The following is a 12203-nucleotide window of genomic DNA, read 5'->3' on the forward strand; positions in this document are numbered from 1 at the left end:
CTGCTATGCCCAGCTTTTTACATAGCTGTTAGGGAACTGAACTCAGGTCCTCAAGCTTGCAAAACAGCACTTTACTCATGGAGCAATTTTCCAGTCCTCCACCTTTTAATGTTATCACACCGAATAGCGTATTCCAACATATGACCTTGGAAAGATACCAACATAGGGCATAGCAAGGTGTACTCTTTAAATCATATGGACTCTTTAAAAAGAATCCTTATATAACCCAAGTGTCATAGGCGTGTTTTGAGTGACACTTTCATGTTTGTGGTTTTTCGAGATAGAGTTTCTCTGTGCAACAGCCTTGGCTGTCCTGGAACTTGCCTTGTAGATCAGGCTGGCCTCGAACTCACAGAGATCTGCCTGCCTCTGCCTCAGGAGTGCTGGGATTAAAGGTGTGCATCACCATGCCAGGTGGATAACACACTTTAAAACATACATTAAAGCTCCAAAAATCATCATAGCAAATTTTTCCTTAATTTTTTTCTATTTTATTTGTATGGGTCTTTGACCTGCATTTGTCTGTGCACACACAGAGCCTATGGAGGCCAGAAGATTCCTGGGATGGGAGTTACAGACAGTTGTGAGCTGCCATGTGGATGCTGGGAACAGAACCCAGGTCTTCTTAAAGAGCAGCCAGAGCTCTTAACCACTGAGCCATCTCTCTAGGCCCAGTACAAATTATCTTATAAGAAGCATGTGCATTTGTAAAACACACAAATAGACAAATGTCATGATCTAGACCATAAGAAACTGTCAGAATGGACATAGCTTTCCACCTTCCTCTCCAGGAGCTACTTTCAGGCTTAAAAACAAAAAATCTTGTCTTAGCATTTACTTAACATGGGTGTGGGCACTCCAGGATTATCAGGGTACTTCAAGATGGGGTTAAACACTGTTAGAGAATGAGTTGGATTTCTGCTTTAAGCTCGATGTGCCCAACACTTCCCATTCCATAGCACAAAATATTTGTCTTCTCTCCACACCTCAGTCTGAGTTTGTCTGTGTGGTGGTTTCAATATGTGTGACCTCCCTAGACTCATGTGTTCAAATGCTTGCCCCACTGGGAGTGGTACTATTAGGAGGGGTGGCCTTGTTGGAGGAAGTGTGTCACTGTGGAGGTGGGCTTTGAGATATCTTCTATGTTCAAGGTATGCCCAGTGTGGCTAACTGTGGATCAAGATGTAGAACTCTCAGCTACCTCTTGGGCACCATGTCTGCCTGCATGCCGCCATGTTTCCTGCTATGATGATAATGGACGAAACCTCTGAAACTGTAAGCCAGCCCCAATGAAATGTTTTCCTTTATAAGAGTTGCCGTGGTCATGGTGGTCTCTCCACAGCACGAGGACAGTCCCTGACTGAACTTCTCCTCTTCCCTCCTTTGCTTTGTCTGCTTGCTGTCTGATTAGGTCCCACTATGATCCCCTGTGCCCTGTGAGCGCAGATGTAAGTACACATCTGTCTCCCCTCTCCTCAGAACTCCCCTACACTCTGTTGAGTCACATCTTCCCTTCCCTGTGGCAGTCTTCTCCCTGGGTCTCCTTGCCACCCCCTCCTCCTCCATCCAGCCCACCGCTGTCCAGCTGCCTTCTTGAAGTTTAGCATTTATGAGATTGCTGTTCCCAAACTTACTAGCTTTAGAACTCCTGGACCACACAGTTCAAATTCAGCCTGAGCCCTAATTAGGAACATTCCTCTTCTGCAAAAAGTTATATGATGTGTTCAAGGGTGAACTGCTGGTTGCTCATATCTCTCTTGTCACTGCAAAGGAAAGCATAAATGAACACTGGGGTATTATGGACCATAGTGTATTACTCACCCATGGATTGCCCCCACTCATGAAGTTTTGTGAGAAGACTGGATGGGAGCAAGCTTTATTCATTTTACTTTTTTCTTTTGCTAAAACTACCATCATAATGGAACACTCCAAAGTGCTGTGTTTATTATGCAGCTCCCTCTGTAATCCAGGCCTCTGAATCCACCCGCCCAACTAACTAGACATCGTTAGACTCCAGCATCAGATGAAGGCGTCAGGAGTCACTGATTTACATCTTAACATTCCAGAAAGATCAAAGGCAATACTTGTCTGTATCCATTACCATATGAGTACTTATGCCTTCACGTGGAGACAAATCTTTTCACAATAAGTCCTGAGAACAGTGAAAGCTGAGATCTGTTTTCATGAAAACATACACACACAGTCTGAGGTCAATCAAAGTGACCAGAAACAGGCTTTAGCAAATAGAATTCTACAATAGACTTTAGAATTATTGGAGAGGGGGCTTTTTCCAGGCTGGTTCTTCCAGAGGCCTCAAGTTTTCATCTGCTTTGAAGTTTCTTGGACAGTGTCAGTTCGTTGAAAATTAAATAAATCCACAGCAATTCCCCTGTGATGAAACAAACAAACAAACAAACAAACAAACAAAAAACCCCCAAAAACCTAACTGGAAGGTATGTTTCCTATGAATTCCACTGTAAATTGGAGATTCCAAAAGCATAGTTTCCAGTGAGGAAATTTAAAAATTAACGTGGCTGCAAGCGAGCGTACTTACAGGAGCTTGGATTGATTATATGGCTCTCTTACTGTCTGTCAAGCATTGCATGGTAACCTATGAATAAGCATGGCTCTGATGTGTCAATCAAGGTAGTATAGGTTGTTTTTTCAGTACTATTCACAGTATTTAAATTATGTAACCATCCTAGGTGTTTAGCAACAGAGGACTGGATAGAGAATGTGTGATATATATTCACGATAGGATTTTTTTTCTGGTCATAAAAAAGTTCTGGAAAATGGATGCAACTGAAGATAATCACATCAAGTGAGTTAAGCCAGCCTCTGGAGGACAATTTTTCTCTCAGTTGTAGTTCTTAGATTTTATATGTATGTTCGTATATGTAAACCATGTGTCTATGTGACATAAAAGCAGTAATGAAACTGTCCTTGTGGCAAAGGGGACTCATGAGGGTGCAGAAAAGGTAGAATGAAAAGAAGTATGCTTAGCATACAATTTATACTTGTACAAAACCTCAGAAAGTTAAACAGTAATAACCCCTTGTCAAGGCCAAGACACCCTGGGATACATCTAGACACATGACTGGATGGAACCTAAGAAAAGCTGCCTCAGCCTGTGATTTCATGTGTGTTTCCAACAGCACATGTGTCCCCCAGGGCTCTCAAATGATGTGACTGTGGGGTTCACTTCCAGTTTCCCTAACTAAGGCAAGCTCCTCCACCACACTTTGTTTTCTGCTCTGGGATGTCGCCAGTCTTCCGTTTGACAGCTCTGTGTCTTCGGCTGGCTTTTATTTCATCCCACTGTGACTGTTTGCTTATTTGGAAAACGGATTATTCTGATATCCACTTCTAACTCTCACGGAACGCTTGGAGCTTTCGGATGAAAGGCCACCTGCCTGCGAGTGTGTCGCAAGAAGCCACGAGGTTACCCGCACAGCATTGCTACATCTGTGCTTCTGGGCAGGGTTGTTGAGAAGGCGGGATGGAAGAACGTTCACTCACCCAGGACAGGCTACATACTTTGCAGAGCCCGGTACAAAGTGAATGCATGACTCTTAAAAAAGAAAAAAACAAACAACAACAACCAGCCCAGCTGAGATGGTTGGACATGTGGCTCAGTGGTCTAAGTGCTTGCCTAACATGCATGAGGCCCCGGGTTCAGTCTCCAGTGCGGCCTTAGACCTGGAATTGCGCTCACGGTAGTAATGTGCACCCCTCCCCGCCTTAGGAACGACCTCTGTCCCTAAATGTCTTTGACAGCTAGGAGGACCGATTCCTAAGGGATAATTGCATTGTGGCCTGCGGGTCCCTGTGGTGGCTTTGGCCACTGGCTAGTGCAGGCAACAGGCGCCGCCTCCTGGCCTCCTGGTTCTGTTTACTTGTTGCCCCAGGAGACACAAGGGTGTCTCTGGCTCCGTGCTCTGCAGCACTCTGCTTCCTGGGTCCCAGCAGCATCTCGGGGGCGAGCCAACATGAACCACAGCTACTCCTTGGGCTCCGGGAGCCTGGAGCGCCCCTGCGACGCCTCACCTGCCGAGGTAGAGTTCCAGCTGCTGATTCCTGGGAGGGGCAGGGAGTCTCCGGTTTGCACGGTGTCCTGGGTGGGATTGGAGCAGCTCAGCTCCTACAGGGGAAGTGGTCAGGAATGGCTTGAGGTGGTGCCACGCGGCCCCTCTGACCACTGAAATTGACTGACTTCTCCAGAGTAGCCTCTTCTGGAGGTTCTTCCCCCACCCTATCCCCAACAACAACAACAACAACAACAACGAAGGTATTGCTTCAACGAACTGAATTTTCCATTAACCTAGTGGTGGCAGGATTAGTCCTGGGCCTCACAAGGCTCCAGCCTGTAGGCTGCTAAAAGGTCCCCAAAGAGTGTTTGGTTGGAACTATTTACTCATTACTCCTAGGCATTGGGGACTTAGAGGTGTCACACTCCCAAACAGGAAAGGGAAAGTTCTGAACCTGCCTGGGGTCCTCCTCGGAAATTGTGTGTGTGTGTGTGTGTGTGTGTGTGTGTGTGTGTGTGTACACACATGCTGCTTTCAGAATAAATCTCTAACCTAGGAGGTGTCCTCAGGACACACCCACCATGTACATACTCTGGGCAAAATTAGATTAAAAACATGGGTTGGAGCTGGGCGGTGGTGGCACACGCCTTTAATTCCAGCACTCGGGAGGCCGAGGCAGGTGGATCTCTGAGCTCAAGGCCAGCCTGGGCTACAGAGAGAGATCCAGGACAGGCACCAAAACTACACAGAGAAACCCTGTCTAGGAAGGAAAAAAAAACCCAAAACCAAACTCCCCCAAAACCCCATAGGTTGTGTTCTCTAACATGCTATCAGAATTCAGTCATTTAGCACACTTGACTCTCACCCCACTTCTCTGATTCTTCACATATTGTGGGGAACCAACATCATGCATGATATACAAATACATCTAATTTTTCTTCAGACAATTTTGTATTTGGTATTACATTTTATCTTAATGTTGTGTTTGTTCTCTGAATTAAGATGGTTGAATCATATATAAGTTATGTAATACTTTTGTTATTAATATATTTTTAGCAAGCCCATTCAATTTAAATTACAGATCTACCTCCAAATACGTTCTTGTAAGAATAAGGGAATTCACCAAAGCACAAATTCAGAATATTTAGCATTATTATAATCATATTGTCTAATGTATATTATCTGCTAAATTTTGGCAATCATCCCAAATATAAAATATTTTACTCCATCCCCAACATGCATTGTGTTTAGTGTCTTTAAATTTGAACCAGTTCCTCAGCTTTTTGCAACTCTGACTCCCCATGAGCTGATTATTGGTAAGAGACTACATTAGGAGATATTGTGTCTTGGTATATTACTTCAGGAGCTATGAAATATCAGCATGACCATTATTGATGTCCCCAATAACAGGGACTATGTCTACCAGATGCTTCAACTGTAAAATTCCCCTTAGTGATAAGTAAACAATTATAGGGGCTGGGAAGATTGCTCAGTGGTTTAGACCATATACTGACCTGACATTGATATGGTGGCTCAAATTATCTGTTCCTCTAGTTCCATTGGACCCACCACCCTCCTCTGACTTCCCACGGGCTCCAGGCTTGCGCATGTGCACATACACATATACTTGGCAACACATTCATACACGTTTAATCATCATAATCATCATAATTGTGTAATTATCTTTTAGGATAAGCCCCTACCTACTATAAAGGAGAATTTTTGCTACACTTGATATTTGAGCTGGCTTGGAAGAAATAGACTTTATTGAGAAGAGTGGAAAGAGAAAAGCCAGAATTTATTACCATTAGAATTTGAATTTATAAAATATTTCATCTGAGATGATCTTAGGTAGATAATGAGGATGTTTCAAATTATATAGTTGGGTTGCTCAGTTGACAAAAGACGCAACAAAGACTTAACTGTCTTCTGAAAGTTTTATGCATTTCCTGCTGTGCTGCGCTGGAAAATGGATTAAAATACAGAGCATGGATAAGAGGTCCCTTTCAGATAGTGTACATATCCAAGGGACTGAGACACCAGGTTTGCAATAAAAGTAGGGCTCAAGCAATCTGGATTATTCTACTTCTCCAGAATATTTTCATCAAAAATTCTTTAGGACTTTAGAACTTGAATGTTCTCACCAGAAAGAAGATGTATTAATGTTACCCTTTTTGCTATGATACAATATCATGACCAAAAATGGCTTATGGAAGAAGGAGTTTATTTGGACTTTTAGTTCCAGAGGGAGAGTCCATGCATGCCCCTGTATGGCAGCAGGCAGCTGGAGCCAGGCAGGAGCTGAGAGATCACACCTTCAAACATACTCAGAAAGTAGAAAGAGCAAACTGGAAGTGAATTCTCAAAGCCTGCCCAGTGACATGCTTCTTCCAACAAGGCTCCACTCCCTAAAGTTTCCATACTCTCCCCCAAACAGTGCCATCAATGGGAGACCAAGTGTTCAAATATGGAAGCCTTTGGGGGGGCATTTCTCTTCCAAATCACTACACACACACACACACACACACACACACACACACACAGAGAGAGAGAGAGAGAGAGAGAGAGAGAGAGAGAGAGAGAGAGAGAGAGAGAGCTCATAATACCATGTAGTGTCTTTTGGGGATTTCATAGTCAATGTGTGCAGGGCACTTAACAGACTGTCTGCTATGACACTAACTAAAATTAACCATTAGGGTCTCTTCTGCTATAGCCATCATTGGTATTTCAACCAGTACCTCTGTCGCCACCTCAACAATGGATTTCTTGAGGATCCGAGAGTGTAACTGAAGCTAGAAATGAGTTCTTGTTTTTCCTGGAGAGTTAGAGTTTGTGGTCAAGGGAACTGGAGTCATGACAGGGATATTCCTTCTCTGGTGTCACTTCAGGAGGCAGATTTCATGCTAAGATTTTCCTCAGTTGAATTTACCGAAATCAAATCACCCACCAGAAGAGCTTCCCGAGGCTAGACAATGTGAGAGCTGTGGGCGGTGTTGGAACTGACCCAAGCTTCTCAGGCAGGGAGGAGGGCGCCATGCGTTGGAGAATTCATGAGCATGGGAGTCCTCATGCACTTGCGACATCCTTGGGTGTGAAAGCACCACCCAAGGATGGGGCAGCGTCAACAATCAGCAAAAGCTATAAAGTGGGGATTTTCTGAAAAGTGTTTTGATTTCTTGTCAGGGCCACAAACTAATGGTAGCTTTCAGGCTATCTTGTGATATTGCTGTTTTTACTCATTTAGAGGCTCTGAATGAAAATTATGACTCCAAGTCTCTTTCCTCTGGGCGTCACAGGGGCTGGAGAGATGGCTCAGTGGTTAAGAGCGCTGGTTATTGGTACAGAGGACCCGGGCACATAAGGAACCAAACAACCATATATGTTAAGGGAAAAAGACATCACTTGAGGTGATGATAAAAATTGATATCCTAAGATAATAAAGATTTCATTCGCTGGGAAATTGTAATAGTTCAAAGTGTGTATGTAGGAAGCAGTGTAGCCTCATTTGAAAACCTGGTAGATCTGTTAGGATGAACAGACAAATCTACATGAGGTAGCACATGTCCTTCCTTTAAAAATTGAGCATTTATTGTGTGCGTGTGTGTGAATGTGTATGTGGGAGGGAGGGAGAGAGAGAGGGAGGGAGAGAGAGAGGGAGGGAGGGAGGGAGAGAGAGAGAGAGAGAGAGAGAGAGAGAGAGAGAGAGAGAGGTGTGTGTGTGTGTGTGTGTGTGTGTGTGTGTGTGTGTGTGTGTGTGTGTGTATGGAAGCCAGAGGATTACTTGTCAGAGCCAGCTCTCTCTCTTTACTATGGCTGTCTCAGTGACTGGAATCAGGCTTCACAGTTAGTACCTTAACTCCCTGAGTCATCTCATTGGCCCTAGAACACTTTCAGCAGACCTCAGTTAGGGTAAGGTGGATCAACCAGTCAAGAGTTTAGTGGGGAGGCGTTAAAGGGCTAAAATTCAGATTTAATTAAATTATTGTGAGAATAAACATGTGTAAAATAGTGGAAGGCTGGGAGAGGAATTGGAGAGGAGGGAAAAGGAGATGGGTTTGATGAAAATACTTGATGCACATATATAAAGTTCTCAATAAACAGACAAACACAAAGCCCCGAACAATAATTTGGGCCTTTGACTATCTTTACTTATGTGGGTTGCTGTCAATCTTGAAGCTGCTCCTTCCTAATCTGTATTATTTCTTCACCTTAACGTTTTATTGCTATGTTGCAATCCCTATGAAATAAAGTTATCAAGATGTTTTTGCCCCTGTGCCTAAAGTGGTGTGTGTGTGTGTGTGTGTGTGTGTGTGTGAATGAATCCTTAGACTATGAAATAATTAGACCTAAGCCTAGAAGTACTTTATTGGTAGGGACTGAATGAAATGAGAACTTTATACTATTATGAGCGAAGGAAAACTATCAAATCATTTGAGAAAGTTAGATAACCCAGCTTTAAAAGGAATTCTGCAAAATCCTGGCCAGTACCCTTCCAAAGTGTTGAGGCAGCGAGGGAAGAATGAGGGGGGTATGAACACCAATGGTAATATGGAAGCCTGCCTTGGCTCCTGGTTGGGAAAGGGCTCTTACTGCAAAAACTGTAAGACTGGAACAAGGCCTGCAGAGCAGTAATATTGTGACACTCGGAGTTCTTAGTGTTGATAAATGTGCACAAGTGGTTTTCTGGGGAGGCAGGGGGAAGATGTCTTTGATCAAAAAGTCTTTGTTCAGGTTTTGCAACATTTCCAGAATCCTAAGTCATTTCAGAGTAAAATACCTAAGAGATAAATGAATAATGATGACAGGTTTGCTCATTTACACTTTGACTTGGAGGTTTTTATTATATCGTTCATCTTCTCCTGGCTCCTCTTTCCTGGCCACCTGGCTTCAGAATGGAGTGCAAGATAAAAACTTCTGGCTTCAGAATTTAGTGTGAGATAGCACCTTCAAAGAATGGGCAGGACTTTTTTGAACACCAGAGAGAGAATCATTTTTCCCCCATAATATCCTTTAAAGAGATCGTCTTTACTTAGTGTCAGCAAATAGAATGTAGAGGCATTTCAAACAGTAGTGAATGCTTCTTGGTTTGGATTAAATTGATGAATTTATAAGAACTTACATTTTCCCCCTCATGTTCAAGGACTAATTTTTTAAAAACTGTATGAGGGAGCCACACTGGGTACACCAGGAATTTTTTTTTATGGCATGTTCTTTTGCTCAAGGTTTTCCTTCTTTCTTTGTTTTACTTCTAGTTTATCTTCTCCTTTGAAACTGGTGTGTTGGCAGCTTTGATCTCAGGGTAGGGAAGTTCAAAGGCCTTGCTGGAGTGGATGAGGATACTTCACTCTTTGAGTTACTGATATGCCAGCCCCACTGGCTACAGTTTCAGTATCAAGATATATATTGCTTGAATAACTAAAGGTTGCTTATAAAATAATCAAATGGAATAAATAAATATCTAAATAAATATCTATTTAGGGCAGCAGGGAGGATATTAGTTCATAAAATAAATACCTGCTTTATAGTTCTGAGTAACCCAAATGATTTTCTTCTCGTTGAATTTTCCTTTATATTTTTCTTCTCAAACCTTCCCCATGGAGATTCATTTTCAGAAATGTGGCTTTTGGCAGAGGAAGGTCAACATGTGGTAACCTCAGCATTAGTGATAAAGGCAAGATTTTTAAGACCCGAGGGTGATTAGGGTATTTTTATGAATATCTTTGATTTGGGGTCAACAATGTGATAGTAGGATTTCTGATAGGAGGTCTTGATGTTGAAACCTAAATGTTTAGATTAGCAAAAGTGAGAACTTGGGAGGAAATGGGAACCACAGGGGTTCTGCTAATGAGTTGTTGGAATAGCCAGTCACAGGGCTACAGTCTCAGGCATGCTGTTACACACCAAAGGCACAGGAGTACCTTCCTGCAGCCACCGTAGGGCCTGTCTTAAAGTCCACTCTCACAAAAGTCGTATATGAGTAAGAGAAAAAGGTTTATTTAAAAACTAAGCCACAGAGAACAGAATTTGAGAGCGTGACAAAGGCTTTGAAAAGAAAATCAGACAGGGTCATAAGCTGAGATTCGTAGGGTATAGGGCAAGACCCACTTGGCAATGGGCTGAGTCCTAGGTAACCTGGAAGGAGTGTGCCTAGAAACAGCAGACCTGTTGATGGGAAAGAGATAGATGTATGTGGTGATGTATTGTGTCCTCCAATAAAGTTGTCTGAGAATCAGAGAAAAAAAAGCCAACCACTATAATAAACACAGAGGTCAGGCAATGGTAGCACATGCTTTTAATCCTATCACTCAGAAGGCAGAGATCTGTCTGGACCTCTGTGAGTTTAAGGCCACACTGAGAACAGAGTCAGGCATGGTGGTACATACCTTTAATCCCAGCACTAACCATAAAGGTCTGGAGGTCTGTACAGACAGACAGGAAGTGACAGAACTAGGCAGGAAGAGGGAGTGTTGTAGCTTGGCGGAGAGAGGAAATGTGATGGAAGCACAGAAAGGCATATAGCATGGGTATACAGGAAGTAGGTCTCTTTGGCTGAGGATCTCCAAGTGGTGAAAATGTGGCTGACTTTTTTTTTCCCTTTTCGGATCTCTTGGTTTTAACCCCAATATCTGGCTCTGGTTGTTTGTTTTTGTTTTTGTTTTTTTAAATTATTAATAAGACCGTTTAGCAATTTGTCCTACAAATGTATATATTCAAGAGTAGTTTGAGCCAGACATTCTGAATTTCCAGCCAGAAATCCAAGAATTTGGGATGCTGAAGCAGGAGGATTGCTATGATTTGAGGCCAGCTTGAGTCTTCTTGGTGAGACTCTGTCTTTAAAACAACAACAACAACAGCAACACCCACAAAATACCTGCAAACAAAACCAAACAGCAATAGATTGTTTTCAAAAGTGTGGCTTTTGGCATAGGAAAGTTAACGTATTGTAACCTCAGCATCAATGCCAAGGGCATAAGTTGTTGATTAACAACAACAAAAACAAGAGTTGTTTGTTGACTGATGTTTCTCAGTTTGTACATGTGCAATGTCTCTCCATGACTGACAGTTCCACGGATGCGTGTGAGTAGTCCATGACAGTTTATTCCATTACTGAGGATATGAAAGACAAGCACAGGCTGAGAAACGGCTACTTGACAGCCACATGCCATGCATTCACTGTTGCTCTGAGAGAACATTACTAGCGGAATGGGTGAGTAATTCTGCGGCCTTGTTAAACGTCTTGAATCTGACATTACGTGAAGAGGAATGTTCTTGTTCTTGGGAAATATGTGTCGAAGGACTTGGGGGTAATTGGCCATCATGTGTGCAAATTGTTCAGAAGTAATTCAGCCATCAGAATCGTCACTCACACACGAAGAGGTAAATCAAATGCAGCCAACTGTTCTCATAACTGTCGACTGTGTCTAAACTAGTCTTGAGTTCATTGGATCATTCTTGGAAGTTTTTTTTCATCATGAAGTAAGAAACCAAAACCCAAACCAAAACATTCCCATCAACACATGCCAGTCAGCAAATGAGGTTATAGAGTAGAAAGCACTGTTTCTGGCAATTGAGTTTATAGTTTGGTTAAGTGACAAATAATTAGTAATAAGTGATGTGTGCACAAGGGAGATGTCAAGCATGGTGAGTGTCAATACACTAATTCATGGAGGAATCCAGAGGGGTAAACGCAGTGAAGCACACCCAATGGTGTGGGTGGGGTGTTCATAGACTAGAGCGTGGGGTGTGCATACAGGGAAGCCTTGAGATGAATGACTCCTGTCTTTGTTGTGTGAGAACACAGGATAGGGTCCTATAAGCTAGGGAGAGTGTTCTCACTGAGAAAATCTTGGTCTCAGGCTTCCAAGCCTTCTGAATTGTGGATGAGAAATGTTTTTGGTTTAAGTTGTCCAGGCTCTGGTATTTTGTTATAGTAAGTCTGAGTTGACTGACAGACCAGCCTTTGCTGAAGTTAGAATCCTTATTCACGTACTTGGGTCTTACACCCAGCAGATCTGATTCAGGGCAAAGGCCTTTGGCAACATTCTGGGCTGTATCTTTAACTGCAGAATCTTTCTTTCTTTCTTTCTTTCTTTCTTTCTTTCTTTCTTTCTTTCTTTCTTTCTTTCTTTCTTTCTTTCTTTCTTATGTTTTCTACTTTTATTTTATGTGCATTGG

At 42.7% G+C, this 12203-nt stretch overlaps 1 protein-coding gene across 1 annotated transcript in view; it reads left to right on the top strand.

Moving 5' to 3' along the window:
- The first annotated feature begins 3989 nt into the window (after positions 1-3989).
- Ccdc170 (coiled-coil domain containing 170) overlaps positions 3990-12203 on the top strand; it is a 78429-nt gene continuing 70215 nt past the window's right edge. The window contains exon 1 of the mRNA XM_036168699.1: positions 3990-4055. Within this exon, the coding sequence (XP_036024592.1) occupies positions 3990-4055 (66 nt within the window). The remainder of the gene's footprint in view (positions 4056-12203) is intronic.

This window comes from Onychomys torridus, chromosome 19 (assembly GCF_903995425.1).
Source record: "Onychomys torridus chromosome 19, mOncTor1.1, whole genome shotgun sequence".
Taxonomy (NCBI): Eukaryota; Metazoa; Chordata; class Mammalia; order Rodentia; family Cricetidae; genus Onychomys; species Onychomys torridus.